At 40.9% G+C, this 19,252-nt stretch overlaps 3 protein-coding genes across 3 annotated transcripts; 1 reads left to right on the top strand and 2 right to left on the bottom strand.

Annotated features, from left to right (window-relative positions):
- Positions 1-1,169: 1,169 nt before the first annotated feature.
- Positions 1,170-4,011, bottom strand: LOC114447323 (otoraplin-like). Its single transcript, XM_028423533.1, has 5 exons — positions 3,900-4,011; positions 2,769-2,923; positions 2,515-2,654; positions 2,154-2,264; positions 1,170-2,052 (listed from the first exon to the last, which is right to left on the bottom strand). The coding sequence occupies exons 1-5, from the start codon at positions 3,953-3,955 to the stop codon at positions 2,029-2,031; spliced, it is 486 nt and encodes a 161-aa protein (XP_028279334.1). The 5' UTR covers positions 3,956-4,011; the 3' UTR covers positions 1,170-2,028.
- A 138-nt stretch (positions 4,012-4,149) lies between these two features.
- Positions 4,150-12,605, top strand: gtpbp2a (GTP binding protein 2a). The gene is made up of 12 exons (XM_028423532.1): positions 4,150-4,637; positions 5,576-5,602; positions 5,995-6,179; positions 6,333-6,441; positions 6,534-6,731; positions 6,825-6,999; positions 8,863-9,082; positions 9,185-9,320; positions 9,404-9,462; positions 9,552-9,723; positions 9,829-9,993; positions 10,652-12,605. Exons 1-12 carry the CDS (start codon positions 4,437-4,439, stop codon positions 10,832-10,834), a joined length of 1,830 nt encoding a protein of 609 aa, XP_028279333.1. The 5' UTR covers positions 4,150-4,436; the 3' UTR covers positions 10,835-12,605.
- Positions 12,606-13,017: 412 nt separating this feature from the next.
- polh (polymerase (DNA directed), eta) lies at positions 13,018-16,684 on the bottom strand. The gene is made up of 10 exons (XM_028423341.1): positions 16,417-16,684; positions 15,884-16,018; positions 15,566-15,798; positions 15,290-15,468; positions 15,101-15,204; positions 14,883-15,002; positions 14,670-14,793; positions 14,494-14,559; positions 14,208-14,380; positions 13,018-14,118 (listed from the first exon to the last, which is right to left on the bottom strand). The coding sequence occupies exons 1-10, from the start codon at positions 16,551-16,553 to the stop codon at positions 13,206-13,208; spliced, it is 2,184 nt and encodes a 727-aa protein (XP_028279142.1). The 5' UTR covers positions 16,554-16,684; the 3' UTR covers positions 13,018-13,205.
- Between the last annotated feature and the right edge of the window lie 2,568 nt (positions 16,685-19,252).

Below are 19,252 nucleotides of genomic sequence, written 5' to 3'. Positions count from 1 at the left end.
ATATAATGTGTTTTTTTTCAGAATGTGGTGCTCTAATAATATTTTATTAGAGTTTTAATTGCTTCATCTTTAAAATAATTATTCACTTAGACATGCCAGCATGAGTTTTTAAGGATATAAAAAAAAACCAGACTCATGTTCCCCGAGTGTAAAATGTCATACTCAGATGCTAACCAGACCAAAGTGTCAGAGGTGTGGGTGTGACACCGGATGGAGGGGGGGGGGGGGGGGGGGGGGGGGGGGAGAGAAAACATGTCTACTGTAGGCTGCGTTTGGCAGCTGCTCCTTTAAGCTCACAGAGAGGAAACACACACAAACATGCATCAATCTCTCCTGTCACAGTACCCCTGCCTGTCACCATGGTAACACCCTAAAGCTACAGCTGCCTGATGGAAGATTGACTTAACTTGCTGTGATTTGTGTGTTTTGTGGATTTGCATCTACGCAGGCGAGCTCGCACAACTTCAATGGGCAATCAGCTGAAAAGATGCTGAGCTTTTCACCTCTTTAGGACAATTCAGCACTAAATTCAGCATCCAGTCTCTAAATGTATATTTCAATTAAATTACAAAATGACCAAATATTGAGACAGATGTTTTTTTCCTTTTTGAACCAGAATTAAAATCTTCTCACTCTTGTCTGCTCTGCAGCGCATTTCTCTGGGCGGTGGCACATTTGAAGCAGTTTAATATTGATCTGAGCTGAGATGAGGACAGGGGAAGATTGATCGTATGTGTGACGGCCCCTATTTCCTAAACTTGTAAGGATAACTCTCTGAGAACGCCTCAGGTCAGACAGAAATAAACTAATGAAAATGACCTGTTTGCAGTGGCCTCAAACAAAAAAAAATCAATGCATTCAGCAGTGAGTGGTAAGAGACTTGCTGAGATGGCAGAGGAATTAAATGGCTCTCAGCTCAGAGGAACACCGACCGAATCACTGAATCAAAATGAAATCAAATGAATTCTTTGGTTTTAATCTACAGTTGTAAATGAGAAAGGTCTGACTGAGACATCTGCTTTCTGTGACACAGAAAGAAATGATCAGATGATTCAAAACCAATCGAAGAAGAGATTCAAATCATCCTCTGGAAAGACTCTTAACACTGACAATATGTCAGGCAGTGTTTAATCATGTCAGTCCTTTGGAAGTGCAGGGGTGCATGTAAACAGACAGAAGAGGAGGCGGATTGGTCGACAGACATAATCTCTTTGGAGAGCTGATATTTTCATATCTCATGTCATTTTCAGGTTGTATGTTCAAAATAATGGAAAAGAAGGCACAGCAGCCACAAAAAGCAAAAAGTGACAATAGGCTGCCTTTGTGAGCTTTGAAGGAGGCCTGGCCTGGAACACTTTGATATATTTCAAAGCAACGTGGGTAATTTTCTAGCAGCTGCATCTGTATAAAACAAATTCACAATTATTTCCATTGTGAGATCAAAACACAGAATCTATGAGGAGCAACACGTCAAAGTCCATTTCTAACCTGCGCACGTTTGCCGATTTTTCAATCACTGCGTCTGGGCCCTCTCTCTCCTGAGCTCTGCACCCCACTCATTACACCTTTGTGCAGTTAAAGAGTGAACTTCATCCCCTGCTGATTAAGACCGACACACAGCTCATGGATGGTTATGATTCATGTCTCCACTATCAGTATCAAGAGAGCCCAGTAAGAAGAGTTGCATCAGAATTACAAATTGAATCTGATCAAATATTTACAACAGGAAAAGATTCTCGCAGCAGTTTTAGCAATTTCAAGCAATTTACTAGATGTTTCGGAGGAAATGTGAGATGAAATTACAATTCATTTCTAACACTGAGAGTGCTGATTAATTATAATGAGCTTAATCAATATAATATATATATCAATATATGTTTAGCAACACAGGAGGGGATGTAGTAGGCACAATAGTTGTGGTGTCAGTATTAAGAAGGGTTAAGAGAGTCCAGAAGAACACAACATGCTGTGTGTAACAGGACACAATCTAAAAGAAAGACCGGAGAGGGTTAAATCTGCTGTGCTGCCTTAATCACAGAAGAAGTCCATGTTCTGAAAAAAAGGAAAAACACAATTTTTAGCACCATATATGCTGCTTTATTTGAGACACAAATGTTCAGGTGAGTTCCTATATAAGACATAAATGAACTCACAGTTGTTCGCATCTTAACTGTGTCTTCTGTGAACTTGTGTGTCTCCTTCACCACTGTTGCAGGGAAATATCCAATGATGCCCATCTGGTCCACATACCGCTCACTGTAAACCTGCCAAAGAGGAAAAAAAACATGGCCTCTTTAGCAATTAACATGCACCATATTGCATTTGCGTCATCCATTCCACCTCCCAAATTTGACATAATGAAAGGTTTACTTTGTGCATTAAATAAAATTAAGTATTTAGGAAAAGGTCATTCTTGACTTTGTGCTCTTGTCAAATTGTCTGGGAAGTTTGTTTGTCTCATCCTCAGTGCCTTTCATAGTTGCATTGTAACAACATGCCACAAGATGCACATACACTTCCAGACCAGAAGACTCCGGTGCCCTCTGCTGGTACCAGTTTAGAATACACATAGACCATCTGACCCTTCTTCAGGTTGATGAATCTGCAGTCGGGGGCGATGAAGTCATCCAAAGCTGTGGCCATAGACAGAACGTCTAGCAAGGCACAAGAAACAAAAGAACAAAGGCTTTATGTTTTTAACTGCTATAAAGCTCATGCATTTATTGCTATAGGTTGGTTTTATAAGGCATTCTCATGCACTGACTTACGTGAACATTCTGCATCTCCACAAATCTTGTTGTCTGCCAGTTTATCCATGAAGACAGCTCTTGTGGTCTGGTGCAGCAGTCCAACACAGAAGAGAACCAGCAGTGGAAAATTCATGTTGACCAAAAGAGATGAACGAAGGAAGTTGTTTTTTTGTCTGTTTGCAGATGTGAATGTGGATATTTGAATGAACTTAGAGCTGTAAAAATTCCAAAACACTTCTCTCAGCCAGCACAGACTGGGCTGAGCCCCTACATCAGAGGTCCCCTGACCAATCAGTGTTAAGTTCAGCTCTGGAACTATTCATCTCCCACTGGGGAGTTGGCTGACTTTTCTCAAATCTCAGGCTCTATGCATGAACAAGCACTCACTGTTCATGTAAATAGCACTGAGTTGTTGCATCATGATTTACTCAAAAAGTTAAATTAACTATTTTTTTTTTAATGCAAGAAGCAACTTTAATTTAAATGTGATAATATCTGTATCTGGACAACTATTAAAAAGAAATGTGGAATTATGTTTGTGCAGATAATGTTTTCTCATTTATACTGTAGTAACAACAACAACAGTAATAATTAATAAGCAATAAACAACACGATAAGCATTATTATTATTATTGACAGTATTTGATTCACAGTCATAACATTTTCTGTATTTTTTTACTTATTTCACCTACTTGAAGTGTTTAGTTTTTGATTAGAAATATATTATAATATAATATACAGTGGTGTCAAAAGTATTCACATTCATTAGTTGAGTAGAACTAGGGTTTAAAAAGACAAGAAAGTATCGACTTGAGCTTTTTACTCAAGTAAAAGTGTAAAAGTAAAAGTAACGTGTGTGTGGGGGGGGGCATCAGCGAGTGCCCGTTTTATAAATTGTAGTTGTCGCCACCTACACCCACGTGACGCAATTATTAGCATCGCCATGACAACCAGACTAACGAAATGACTCCTACAAGACGAAATAAAATAGGAGTAACGAGTCTATTTTTAAAATGTAAGGAGTAGAAGTAAGAAGTCGGCCGACAAATAATGACGCCAGTAAAGTATAGATACTTCGTTTATTTGTACTTCGTTACTTGACACCTCTGATAATATAGGTACGTTTTGTAGCCTCTCAAAACCTCTTACAGGTCAAACTCTACGTCCCAGGGTTGGTGGCAGGTTTTCCAGTTTTGTGGCATCATCTTTTGTAGCCGGACTTTTCACCGTCTTTGTAAACATGTACGTAATTACAGCGTTTCCTTTTTCGTCTGATGCAAAGCGCTGCAAAACGACACGGGTGAATGTGTGTGTTTAGACCGAGGAAGCCAGGCGGGCGGAGTTTATAGTTACACTCAATCCAGTGCGAGCGTAAAAACCAGCGGGACCCGCTCACCCGCGCTCCGCTGTGACATAAAAGCGGCGCACACTTTGACATTTCGCTCTGTGACGTAGGCAGACTGTAAACTCATAAGGGTAGCCAAACCGTCCTGTTGTTGTTCGGTTTGAAGAGTTTGCGGGAGGTCAGTTCTTTGTTGTTATTTGGGGGGCTACAAGCTACAACCTAGCTGGATAATTCCGGGTAAAAACCAGCAGCTGCATGTCTGGACCCAGGTTTATTTTAACACCATAGCATCATATCTGTCTAGGAAGGGTTAAGCTAACAAGTTAGGTCCAAAGTAGCCGATGGATGCGGGAGTATCAGAGTTATTTGGCTCAGGAAATGGACACAGCTCTGGATCCCAAGGTGTTGCGTCCAACCTCAAGCCTGGAAACGGCTATGGGGTAATTCCCAAAAAAGCCGGTGCTAAGAACTACAAGAAAGCAAAAGCTCGACTGTCTCGCAACTTCAAGCCAAGCAATAACACCCCGTATCTACCTCCAGAGGTAAGTCACGAAACTCACAACTACAGCTAGCACAGCCGAGCTAATGATATTTACGACACACAGCATAGTAGGAGAATGAACATAAACAAAAGCGTGTTTGATGTGTGCATGTTGTGAGATGTGTAAATACTAAATGTATTTTCATTCATTGCATTTCCTGTCAGTCGCTCGGAGTTAGCTTTCATTCTTCTGACTTGTCTTTGACCCGCAGTGACACGTAGCTCGTCGGTAAAGGAGAGTTGGTGGTTATGCTGGAGCGGGTTCAACAGTTGCTATTACCATACAGTTTTACATTCACGATCCAGTGAACCAAATATGTGCTAATAAAGCTGCTCGACGTGTCCTGGTGGCTAATATTTTGCTAGCTGGCAAGAAGAGGAAGAGCAGTGTTTGTAAATAGGGGGGAGGGTCTGTGAAGGACTGTGTTACAACCAGGACGGTCTATCGTTACTACATGACACAACATTGACTACATTTAACTTTCTCAGTAGAAGATTAGAACCTTATAATGTCAATAGTGAAATACTTGTTTTCATAGCTAACTAAAATATAGTGGAAACAGGAAGAGATTGTGTTATAAACATTTATAACGTACATTTTTCTTAAAATTTACAAAGCTATTGTCATACCATCATTCCCATAGCTATTGTTTCAGCTAGTCCTTAGATCTAATTCACTCATAATTCATCATGTATTACTTTTAAGACATTTGTCTACATTTTAAGGGGTGTAGTAACACAAAATAGCTGTGTATTAGGCTAACTAAGCAGTTAGTTTGTATAGCTTTCAGTTAGCTGCCTATTCACAATGGGACACTGACTGCTCATTCAGTCTTTTTTTGTCTTTAAACAAATCAATAGCCTGTTGTCTCTTCTTTGCAGTCTGACAGCTGTTGTTCCTTTTCTATCTCTCTCTTTGTTTGTGTCTCTGTCTCTTAGGCTGAAGAGGGAAATATAGAGTACAAGGTGAGTACTGGTAAATCTGCTGTGATGTAAGGAGAGCATTTAACACTATAAAATGCCTCATATATATGTCAGCCATCAAGATACAGTAGGTAAATCAACATCAACAAGGCAGCAATATCTAGGTAACATGTCAGAATATATAAGTCCAGTCTCTACATTGAAATTCAACACCACAGTGGATTAGCAAGAGCATTTTTAGTCTCAGGACAGCTGCTGCCCTGTAACAGAACAACACAAACAGGTTTTTAAATTGCTTTAGTCCTTCAGTGAGTCTTTGTAATGTTTATAACATAGTTTAGAACTGTTTAACTACCAAATAAGTTTCCACATTCCAGGTTTAGGTCATGCAGTGATTCTAATCAGCACATAACTAAAATCTGTCCTTTGTGTAGTTGAAGTTGGTGAACCCCACACAATACCGCTTTGAGCACCTGGCAACACAAATGAAATGGCGACTGCAGGAGGGTCGAGGCGAAGCTGTCTATCAAATCGGTGTTGAGGATAATGGTATGCTGGTGGGACTGTCAGAGGACGACATGAGAGCATCACTGAAGACGCTCCATAAACTGGCAGAAAAGTAAGTACACGCAGTATCTTAACTTACTGATTGCATATAATATAAATATACCAGTCAGTCTATGCAACCAATATGCTATAGGTCTGTTATAAGCAAAAAATTTAAAAAATACTATTTATATATAAATATATATAAATACTTTTTTCCTGACAGAGTCGGAGCTGACATCACAGTTCTCAGGGAGCAGGAGGTTGACTATGACTCTGATGTGCCGCGTAAGATTGCTGAAGTTCTTGTTCGCAAAGTGCCAGATGACCAGCAGGTTAGTGTGATTGTTGCAGAGATGTATTGGTTTAAAGACTCTGTTGATTTCATCTCAATCTCAGGCCTAAAAATAAAATACGTTTCTTGCAGTTTCTGGATTTGCGGGTAGCAGTATTGGGTAATGTGGACTCAGGCAAGTCCACACTGTTAGGTGTTTTGACGCAAGGTGAGCTGGACAATGGACGAGGAAGAGCGAGGCTCAACCTCTTCAGACACCTGCATGAGATCCAGACTGGGCGCACTTCAAGCATCAGCTTTGAGATTCTTGGCTTCAACAGCAAAGGAGAGGTGAGAAAAAGACCCTAAAAGTAAACAGCTGCTCACTCGAGTCATATGTTCTGCATCTGTTGCTTATATATGTCTTGACTTCTTTTTTCCTAGGTCGTGAATTACAGTGAGTCTCGGACAGCAGAGGAGATCTGTGAGAGTGCCTCTAAAATGATCACATTCATTGATCTTGCGGGTCACCACAAATACCTGAAGACCACCATCTTTGGCCTCACCAGCTACTGTCCGGACTTTGCGATGCTGGTTGTCGGTGCTAATACTGGCATTGGTGAGCTTTAATCAATTAATAATTCCTAGCTAATTTCCTAATCACTATCTTTATTTAAGCGAGATAAATGGATGTGTGTCACAGGCTGGTAATACACACTCGCTTAACTGGTCAGACCAAAAAGTCTAAGTCTGTGTACACCACACCTCCACACTGTAGACGCAGCTTATGTAATAAGACACATCCCCTTTATCCCCCACTCCCCCTTCCTCTTCCCTGTCTGGCACTGCTAGTAACAAAAATACCATCCACTTTGACTCTGTGGGGGTAGTGTTGATCTGACTGTAAACCTGACTCCTGCAAACAGGTCAGCAAGCCAGCATTGCTGACTTTACACAAAGGACATAACATTAGAAGTTATGGCCCAAACACTATCGGGCATCAACCCTCTGAATCTGTGAGGTTTGATGTTTTCTGTGATTCTGTGAGTGCCCAGTTTTTAATAAGCTGATCATTTCAAACTAAATGCAACCAACAAGACATTAACAAGGTACATAAACCAGTGAAGGGTTAACACTGGGTGAGATTGCGTGCAGGACGTTTGCATTCTGGATGGACATACTGTACTTTGAGCCGCTGGGACATGCAGCTTTGTTTGTTGACACTTGTTTCAGTGCAAGTAGAACACATTTTAATGTAGGTTTTGGTATTTAAATCTATCACCCAATGGCATTATAACCCACAACACAGCATGCACTGCAGCCTTAGATAATATTGTGACATATCTCTGTTTGTGTGACCTATGGCAGAAGACTAGGTGAGGGTGGGGTTGAGAGGCACCACAAGGAGACATAGATAAGACCTCTCTGTTAAAAACTTGACTTATTTAGGGAATCTCAATGCTTAACCTTAACAAAACACAAATGATTACAAATGATTGAATGATTTCCATCTTAAGGTAAAGTTTTACCTTTTTGGGCACAAAAAATAAATTTTTGAATGAAATATTTTGCAGCAGTGCACTGTATGCATGGCTGTGTTGATGTGGGTGTCTGTTCTGAGATACGGCACGTTGAGGGAAATGGGGTCAAGAATGTGGAGCACCTCAGCTATGCGTCAGGCAGAGAGGGACATGCTGTCTGCAACCTAAGAGCAACAGCTGTAATTATGAAACAGAGTAATGGATCTGTGTAATGCATAGACTTCATCATAGGTTGCATCTGTGACATGCCAAAAATCCAAAGGGCATGCCGTCTTGTATTATTCTGTACTCGGTTTTTTGCATCAAATACTATTTTTCGAATACAGGATAAAAAATGATTTATTACTTTTTTTATATCTGAATTCTATAACTACTACCAAAATGTTCACTGTCATTCAGCCATAGTCACAGTCATAGTGGCCTTGTACCATTGAATCATACAAGGCCTGGGACAAGTTGTGACCTATATCCAAACTGAGACACAACAAATCTTACACCTATCACCGTCACATGTCCACTTTGTTTACAAGAAACGGTACACACCAGGCATGCCTGCAGGACACTGCTATCTCTGGGAGCAGTCACTTCACATTCAGGGCAACCTGAGCATCAGTGACACAGTTACTATGTATGGTTGATTTTTTTTCCTTCCAATGACATAACAATCATATGTCATGGTAAATTATACCTGGCCTTATCAGTTGTATATGTGATCTTTGAGTGCAGGCTTATTGTATAGATAGCCAATGTTATCTTGGGTCACAGCAGTCTTTAAGTGCACAGATTACAATGTCTGGAGGATTTCCTGTAGGAGCTGTTTGCCAACACAGGGGTTACTGCTTTAATATACTCAATATGACATTCCAATGCAAATTGTCTTTCTAGGCCTACCATGTTTGTGTGATGCAAATTCCTGACTTCACTTCCTTATTCTTTTCTAGCTGGTACAACACGGGAGCATCTTGGCCTCGCCATGGCACTGAAGGTTCCCATTTTCATTGTTATCAGCAAAGTGGACCTGTGTACCCGGGCCACTGTGGAGCGAACGGTGCGGCAGTTGGAGCGAGTCTTGAAGCAGCCGGGCTGCAACAAAGTTCCCATGGTTGTCAGCAGTACAGACGATGCCGTCACAGCAGCGCAGCAGTTCGCCCAGTCACCCAAGTATGAACCGCATTCATATGCTTAAAGTGGTACCTATGTTAAAACAGCAGTGGTTAAAGAATAGCCTGTGCCCTGACGATGAGCTTGTGCTCTCCCTGGCAGCATTACACCCATCTTCACCTTGTCCAGTGTGACTGGAGAGAGTCTGGACCTTCTCAAGGTCTTCTTCAACATCATCCCTCCTTTGAGCAATAGCAAGGAGCAGGAGGAGCTGATGCAACAACTGACTGAGTTTCAGGTAAAAGATGAAGCTTGGTTACAGAATGTGATGCACACTTCACCAGTACAGTGTAACTACATAGATGATTTTTGATGTGATAGGTGGATGAGATTTACACAGTACCAGAAGTGGGGACAGTGGTGGGCGGCACTCTATACAGGTCGGTATACTGAAATGCTTCAAGTTTTTTTTTTTTTTTTTTTTTAATCATGGACTCATCCTCACACAGTGTCCTCTTTTACCTTGCAGTGGCATTTGCCGTGAGGGCGATCATCTTGTAGTAGGACCAACAGACTCAGGGCAATTCCACAATCTGACCATTGGCAGCATCCAAAGAAACCGGTCGGCATGCAGGGTACTCAGGGCTGGCCAGGCTGCCACACTTGCCCTGGGCAACTTTGACCGGTCACTGCTGCGTAAGGTCAGACTCTTAATGTTTACTACAGTGTATCTGTATTGTGTCTAATATGGTTCTCTATAACTGTTTCACATGAAAGAATAGAAAATGTTTGTTTTTCACTTACAGGGCATGGTGATGTTGAGTCCAGAGATGGATCCTACCATCTGCTGGATGTTTGAGGCTGAGATTGTGCTTCTCTTTCATGCCAAGACATTCCACAAAGGCTTCCAGGTCACTGTGCACATTGGCAACGTAAGACAGACAGCCACTGTGGAAGCTGTGTATGGCAAGGTTAGTTCATCCATCTCAGTATTTACTATTGTCAACTACTTCAGACAGAGGAAAAGTGAAAAAAAAAACACACAGACCTTTCTTGCATAGATACCTGTCCTCTTTCAGCTGCTGCTTCAAATGTGTATTAGCCTTCTTTGCTTAAATACAAGATCAGTTTTTTCAAATTGTCAATTTCTGCTTTAATGTGCAACAATCTAATGAAAAAAAAACTCAATTTATTTGACAAGTTACCAGTTAGTACTTTTTTTCATGGAGAAGCACTCCACATGAAATCTAATTTTTCTTTTATAACAACATTTCATTATAGTGGTGTTAAATTGATAGTTTTCCTCCAACAGGTAGCTTTCACATTTCTGTGACCACAGTGGCTTGCCTATTTAAAATTAGTACCATGCAGTCAGCCCTGCCTGAGCTGTGATTCCTCACTTAAGGCACTTATTACTGCAGGGGAACATAGCAGTTTCTGGAAGCAAGCTTTATTGTTATTTTAAAATCCTTGAATAACTTGACATGAGAATTCAAGTATATACATATACATTGCTGAGTGTAAATATATTTTTGGTAACACATCAGTACTTGTACTGTACAGTACGGCTGCTACCCTTCACCCTAATGACCCATTGCCCCCTTTTTTTGCTACATCACTGAACCACAGGAGGAGCTGAGGACAGGGGAGAAAGCAGTGGTTCTCTTCAAGTTCATCAAGCACCCAGAATATCTGAAGGTGGGAGCTAAGGTGCTTTTCAGAGAGGGGGTGACCAAAGGTGTCGGCCACGTCACCAAGTTGCAGTCCATCACCCACTACCAGCCATCCCAAGACGAGGACGATGAAGCCTAAGGTTTTTGGAACTAAAGCCAAAAAAAACACACAAAAATATCCCACCACCCCACAAGAAGGTGCTCTATAAACCTCTTCCTACTTTCTCCAAAGGCCACACTGCCCTGCTCTCTGCACAGTAAATCCCTTTTACAAGTTTTTATGTCTTTACCTTTTGCCAAAGCCTTGCTAACACCTGTTTGTTTTCTTCAGTCTCTTCAGTAACTGCTACGTTGAGTTGTGTTCTGGTGTTGAGGTTTGAAGAGTGTTGCTTTTTCTTGCCACTGATACTGAGGAAACTCCTCGGCCATTATTACAGCAAGTTCACTTGTTAGAGAACAAATGCACATGTCAAAAAGTGGCAACTAGGAGGTTGCATTCTTACAGTGATATGCTGCAAACAAAGTGTATTACACCTGAATGCACTCCTTACACACGCTTTAGAGAAGATGCTCACAAACACATTTGCACTGAAATATACTGTAAATGCCAGTGATGATATACCTGTGGCAGATAAGTGTTTACAGTTGCAAGTATGAGATGTTTTTGATGTTAACGTGGGTGGTGTTGTTATCATCGCCCCACAGCAGCTTGTCTGTGTTACCAGCATAGTGCCTGACTGATGATTACAAACCTCTCATGGCAATATTTTAATAATCATATCCTCTTTTTAGTAACATCAAGGAGGAAAAATACAATGCATCTGCGTTTGTTTTGTGGAAGCTAAATCATCTTGCTTCTAGCTGTGTTGCTGACAAAGGCACTTTATGACGTTGAAGGAAAACATTGTGATGTATGCAAAGTTGGAACTTGACCCAGCTTGTATTTCAGACTGCCAAGATCACTCACTTTGGCAATCACCTTTTACCTGTCACAATTGTCTGTGAGAATTATTTTGTATTCACTAATATTGCCTCACAATAGTGCGACGAGATGGTAAGGATCTCAACGCCTATCTTTCAAGTGCTTTAGTTACTCAGGTCAGTGTAGATATTAGACAGCATTCCACTTTCCACAGATCCACTCCACTGGAGGTTTCTGTTGCTGACTTTTGAGGAAAAACATGTACGACTGTTTCTCCCAAAGAGACAAAGAGAGGTGTGTTTGATCATGTGAAGCTGCCCTCCAGTGCAGCATTGTTTGAAAGCAATTCTATTTGAGGTACTTGATGCCGTCTCTTCACTTTAGTTACTGATGTCATGACCTGTGGAGGGGTTTAACACAGTGCCTAATGGAACTACTATTCAGGTGGCTTTGCATTATACAGCCCAAACTTTTACTTAGTAAAAAAAAAAGATCTAATTTGATATTGAGAAGAATGATTGTCAATTACAGCTGATTCTGTTCTGGTCAAGGCTGATGTTGTTGGCCTTACCAACTGTCTTACGAATGCATGTCATTGTGATTTATACTCTTATTATTATTATTAATGGAAAGCTGAGGTCTGTGCTGTTTTGTTGCACACATGTTGTTAATGCACATTTTGTCTGCAGTCAGACAGCTTACCTAAATGCATTTCAACCAAAATATTTTATAAAAAAAAAAAGTTCAGGTGTTTAAAGTTGGTTTGAATCTCAGAAGTGTTTTATAGATTTCTAGTAGTTCCAGATTTTACAGATCATTCACATTTGTTCACTGCCTTCTTAATGACACAGGAACATTTACAGAACACATTTAAAGCCTGATTTCCTTTAAAATGTTATGTTTTATTTTTGGGTGAAATGCAATATTTATGTACAGATCCAATTTGTGTAACATGGTGTATGTGAATAAAACTTTTATTGCCTCTTTACCTGTCTTATGTTTGGTAAACAAACCAGGAAATTGCTCAATGTGTTTAACTATGTCATCATACAATCAGCTGTTATCCTTGTGGCCTGTGCTGCCATAGCTCACTGCACTCACTACGCCAATTTTATGGTATGGCTCCTCCCTAATCTTCCTTTCAGCTGATGCAAGACAATGCAAGATGCATTTGCACAGATTTCCTCTTTACATCTAATGTACATAAACATTTTCTTTGATGCCAAATTGGTTCTCTGGTTCTCTTTGTATTCTACGTATTTAAGGATAATTTTCTTTCCTAACAAAACTTTTTGCTGCTGTATATTCAACTAACTACTGACACCTACTGCTGTGTCACAATACTACAACATAATACACAGCACTGCAAAGTCCAAAAACATATCTTTATTATTCCCTGATTCACATTCATTAAGAGCAGACCTGAAACAAGCTCCTGTTTCTTTCATTTGCATAAATTGCTAAAACTCAAAATAACATTTTAAATAAGTCCTCCATTTTTATTGAAACACAATATATTGTGATGTAATATCTATATATTTGTGATAAAAAATATGAATTTTAAATAATTTTAAAATGCACCACACTTTTAGTTTCTCTTGAAAAAAGAATCCAGCGTGCCTGTGCTTCCACCTTGGGAGCGCTGCCTTTTCGATTGTGGTCCTGACTGGCCTTTGGATTTTGTCTTTCCCCTTGAAGACTGGGCTGTACCTGCAGCCAGGGAGGCACTGGAAGCAGAAAAGGAAGAGGATGAGACAGTGGATGTACCGTTTGCTGAACTTGTAGCTGAAGAGAGTGAATTCTGGAGGTCCAGAGCGAAGTGGTAGTCATTGTGTTCAGGCATTTCCCAGACACACACATCCTGACCACAGCGTTCACACTTTAACAGGTCTTCTCTGGCAACACTGAGAGGTTGGTTATTTGAATCCGGATTAGTGTCCAGGTCACCTGTTAACTCACTACATGGTGACTGGTGAGATTTAAACTCTGAGCTGTGCTTTGACTGTAAGCCTGACACAACAGCACCACTGTCTTCAGAGTCTTTTGTGCCAGTGGGTCCACTGTTTTGTCCCAGTTCAGGCTTGTTTGAGCCTCTTTCAAGACTTTTTTTGTGGAAGAAGGAGGAAATACCATAGCGAGGACTGGCTGTGTTGCTTTTGGAGAGAGGTGTACTGGAAGAAGCAGGGCTGTTAGTATCTGTCCTGAGTAGAACTTCCGCTGTAGAGGCTTTGTGAAGAGAGGAATGCGGAAGTCCCTCATCTTCTACATTCTTCTGTTTCTGTTTGTCCACTGCCTTCTGAAAAAAGGACTGGATCGAGCCTGTTTGTTTGCATGGGGAGCCATTTTTTAATTGAGATGGTGGCAGGGTGGAGCACTGCGTGGTGGAGGAAAAACTCTGAGTTGAACTGACGTCACTGGAAAGAAACTCTGCAATCCCCCCTGCTGATGGGGCATCACTGAATTTGCTTGCCGAGAGGTGTAGCAGGGTGAGGGGTGGAGTCCTGGAAGCATAAGACAGAGCGTATAGATCAGACCGCATCACTTCAACTGATGACTTTAAATGGTTTTTCACTGTCCACGTTCTCATTACCATGCAGCCTGGTGGTTCCCTGCTGTGTTTAGACTCTTGATAATGGCAAAGCTGTCACTGGAGATTTTGTTTGCCTCGTAGCGCACTAAAGCACAACATCGAGAGAAGCCGCTTGGCCTCTTATCACCAAGCTGACGTACACCAACTGTCAACTGCTTAGCCACCCGGCCATTCTGTAACACAGCAAGAAAACACCTGGTGTGAAAACCTGTTTTATTTACTGTATAACACACCAATATAAGGTCAGTTAAGGAAAAGGCTGCACAAGTACAGAGGTCTGTCTCACCACTTCTCTGTCTTTGGTCAGCCTCTCCTCCAGTTCCAGGGCCAGTTGATGAAGCCAGTATTGTACCTGCACAGTGGTTATTTGAAGAAAACAATAAAACTACTCTGTATTTTTTTATAATGTGCATAATCCTGTATCACTGAAGCCAGTGATCCTTTTGACATGTGTATTTGTACCTGTTCTTTTGTTGCCAATGAGGTCTTCCCAGGAAAGTTTTTACTGCAGCCAATGGATTTCGGAAGCTGTCTTGGTTTCACAGCTTCAAACTCAACCCCACGGCACAAGTCATAGAGCCACTGCCTAAAAAAGCAACAGTTAATGCAGACGAAAACCAAGAGCTATTTGTAATGAGGTCATTTACAACCCATTTCTTTATACTGTTTTCTTACCCTGTTTTTTCTCCAAAGTGCTGGCCCAGTTGGGCTTGAGAGAAGCGTGTCAGATCTCCCATGTTCTTTATCCCCAGAGTTTCAGTGATTGAAACACCCAGCTTACCCCCCAGGTTACGACTGCATGGGTGAAATAACAGGTGTAGGTCAGTGTTCACATGTGTGGATCAAAGCTTAAATGTAATTTCTTATAAATAAGGTGAAAAAGTGTTACTCACATCTTGCTGATGGGCAGAGAGTTAAAAAGTTCTGCCACAGAGTCCAAAGGCAGAATAGTTTGTCTGTTGGGTTTGTTCAGACCACAGGCTAGTTTGGCCAATACCTTGAAAGGCAAACTGTGAACTATTATCACTGGAAAGAGCAGAATCACTGCTCATAATGTTATGATCACGTGAAGTTTGTCCTACCTTATTATGCGATATCCCTGCTGAACAACGGAAACCTGTGTGCTTCTCCACAGCTGTTCTCATTTCCTCCACAATAAGAGCCCCCACAGTTAGCTGCAGGTCAGCAGAGCTCTGCTCTCCTAATGAAGGGGCAGGTAAGGATTCCATCCACTGCTGCAGACCTCTGGACCTCTGCTTCTCTGTGGAGTAATGTGATGTCATTAGGAGCTGGAGTTTTTCATATTTTGTTAAGGTAACAAACAAATATTCATCATAATCTTAGAGTTTATAACTTACCTTTGTCCAAGACAGTGTCCTCTGCGGGTGGTTCCACTCCAGGCGAACTTTGTGGGTATCCCTGGACGTAAGTTGTTTCCAGAAGAGAAGGTTCAATGTGTTCGTCAGCCATATTTTTCAGCCGCTGCTGGACTGCAGCAGTCAGATCCATGTAGGCCTCATCAATGCTGGCTCGCTCAATCACAGCAAAGCGAGACATCACCTCAATCACCTCAACACTCGCATCCCTGTAACTAGTAAGCAGTGAGAACCTTACAGCTCTGCTCTCACAGGAAGAGTAGATGTACTGTAGATTTAGTGTTAATCACCAGGACTCACTGTGTCAGGTCTGCCTTTCCATGTGACTCACGCACTCGTGCCACTTGGAGATCTGGACATAAAGTTTTGGCATCATCCACCCACATGTTCCTGGTGACTCCACAGGCCCTGGCCTCGTAGCTGACAGCTATGATGCTAACAGAGAATAATAATGTTGTTATTGGTTTTTACGTCATGCTTATCAAATGTAATAACATATTTGTAATAGGTCCATGTGAAAGATTAGCGAGCTTTAAATGCAACCAAACACGTCACCAGTGTACGTTAAAGAAGGACGTGTTTACAGCCCGCTGAAACACTACATGTCCTAAATAAATACTGCAATCTCTGTTATTATTGGCAATGCAGAGTTGTTAGGTTTACTGAGCCAACTGGATATTTGAGCGGTAAAAACATAAATTTACATAACTTCCGGTTTCGCTGTGTTATGCTAGCCAGAGGCCCAGCACGTCATTTTAGAGTCATTTTATAAGGCGGTTTGCACTTTCAGTAGTGTTTATTATAAAAGCCAGTCAGAAATGTCAGAAACTCACCCGCCTCCCTTCCACGTCTTGTACTGAGCCACAACGCAGGGAGTGTTCCTTAGAGCTGGATTCAGCCTCTGCTCCACCTGCACGTAAAAGCAGTCCATGTCCACTAACGCCACCACTCGCTCCTTTCCGTACTCCATCACCTAAAGATGCGGGTCACTCGGTGAAAATAAAATACACATCCACTGTCTGTACTGTCTAACTCACAGTTCTTATAAACCTGGACGTTCACAAAAGTTAAACCGGGCGCCGAAATAAACGCCTCCTCTGTCGCATTAATTTTGCGTAGCAGTCCGTATTTGCAAACATTGCGTCATCAAAATTCGACGACCTCCACAGCGTGGACCAATAATATGAAGGATGAAATTATTAATATTCGATTAGTCGTTACGTAATAAAAACAGCCATGTTTTACTTTTGTTTAGATCTTATATTGATCAATAATCATTCACAACACAAAACTGTCTTTTATGATGATGTTAGAGGAATCCTCACCAACCTAGAGAGCTTAGAGCGCTGCTCTGTGCACTCAAGAAGGACTCATGGTTCTGAGGTGGTTTGACTTCATCAGGTCTATGTTCTCTGTGGCTCAATGAACGTTTTACTACAATAATGTTGCTGTTGTTAGCAAATACATAAAATTAATGGGTAAGGTGGTACGGAGGCATAAAGAGGAAAGGCTTTACTGTAAAGTTGGATCAATCACTGTAAATTTAATGGAACTTATTGAAGTCTTAACTCATAATGAAAGCAATGAGAAAATAGCAGGTGAACTTTAAATATTAGGTGTTAAGTTTGAGTTTGGGAAACAGCCAAATTCAGACAGAGCAAAATGAATGAAAGGAAACTAACTAAGTATTAAACAAAAGGTCAAAGGAACAAAACCTGGTCAAAGTGCATGCTGAAGACACTGGAGACACAGGACAGGACAAAGTGACAAAGGGGAGCACAAGACTTCAACATAAAGGTGAGAAGAATCAGGGCAAGGAAAACAAAACTGGGAATCATGACATTAGTAATAATTAAAATGCAATTAACATGCTGCAGAAATGCATGTGCGCTCACTCTCCTAGCGTTAGTTAGGCTTCAGTGATCATTTCCCATGTCTCACCAAAGCAGTAAACTCCAGGCTCAATGTCAATGTCATTGTCCAAATAGAAAACAAACACGCTACCTGTGATGTTAAATAACATCCGAGACACAACGGTCACTTTTACACTTTATTCTTTAAAGTTGTTACAAAAAAAGCGTTTGCTGGAAACATTCTTTGATTTTGCCTTTTACAAGCACAAAGACACTCCGGACAGGAGAAGGAGGAGACGACGAGCAAGTGGAGGGTGGCGGGATGGACTGACCGACAGACATGTGTCTGCATCAAAATCAGGGCTGAAAAAAAAACATTACAGTGATGGAGGGAAGCCCTTAATCACGCACTTTGTCCACAGAATCCATGAAACAAAACCAAAAAAATACTTGGTGAAGAAGAGGCCGGACACAACAATAACTGAATCCATATCTTGCTTGTGATGCATCCTCAGAAGATCATAGCAGTATTTTTGTGTGAGTGTGTGTGAGTGAGTGATTGAGTGATTGACTCCCTGAGGTGAGTTGGTGTGTGTTGCAGTCTGAGGATACTGATCAACATTATCTAAAACGCTACACTGTGTGGACAGATGAACGCACACATAAACACATACAATCATCATAAATGCATAAATTACAATCACACACACACTCACACACATTTATACCTGCAGATAAGACTACTGTGTCCAGAGCTCAGGAAGTGACTGATCAGTAAAGCTGCTTCACTGTGGGGAGTATTCTACAGTTCGAGTGTGTGTCTCGTTGGTAGCTGTGTGGGTAAGAAGTGGGCAAACCAAACCACAGTGACACTGCTGGATGTGTTGTGTGTATGCATCAGGTACGTGGGATTGTATTAGGTACAAAACATCAGGACTATCATCATCATCATCTCAGTCTGTGTGTTGAGGTAGAGAGAGGGGTCATATATACGTCATGATTCTGGTTTAGATTATTCTATGTGGAAATTATATGTTGAATTATTAACCTAATCTGCAGTACCTGTTCTCAAGTTTTGTCGAGCAGATAAAGACCAGTTCAGTTCTTCACCAAGCTCTTCATAAAGCTGTACTAGTTTAGTAACTACTAAATTATGAACACCTGATTCAAGCTGCATCATTAATGGACAAAAGGTGTAATTTAATTATAAATCTGTTGCTAGGAAACATCTGTAATTCCAGCCAATTAAAAAGCAATTAACTATACGAAGGGGAGGTTGCAACAGCATCGTGCGTTGTATGATTAAAAATAACAGTTCAAAGTTTAAAGTAAACTGCCAATCAATTGTACAAAATGAGTGTTCTATATAAGTAAAAGTACAAACTGTTTCCAGTTTAATTCATTATTAAACAGCAGTTTGATTAGGCGTTGGGTCAACCGTTTACTCTGCAATGAAAATGGCACATACATTAGCAAGCTAGCCTTAGCTTCAGGAAGAAATATAATAATAATCTTTAGTAGTAACGCTTCCACTGTAGACAGTGGACAGTTGTTCCTGATTGTTTAATTCTACAGTGCTGTTATCTGCTTCTCATAAATTAAGACAAACTAACAATATCAAAAGTATACAAGACATTGTGAAGATTTGCATTTGTCCTCAAATAGAATCATTATCTGTCCAACCTAATTATCTGTTTTTTGTCAGAATGCTGTGCGTAATTCTAAAGCAGACAGCCGCACAGTAAAACATCCTTAATTCCCTCTAAGATTCTGATTTAAGTTGCTTTCGTTTCCCAGAAAAGAAACTCCAGACCTT

This window comes from Parambassis ranga, chromosome 15 (genome assembly GCF_900634625.1).
Source record: "Parambassis ranga chromosome 15, fParRan2.1, whole genome shotgun sequence".
NCBI lineage: Eukaryota > Metazoa > Chordata > Actinopteri > Ambassidae > Parambassis > Parambassis ranga.
The sequence above is the reverse complement of the archived record's forward strand: the minus strand, read 5'-3'. Positions and strand labels throughout refer to the sequence as shown.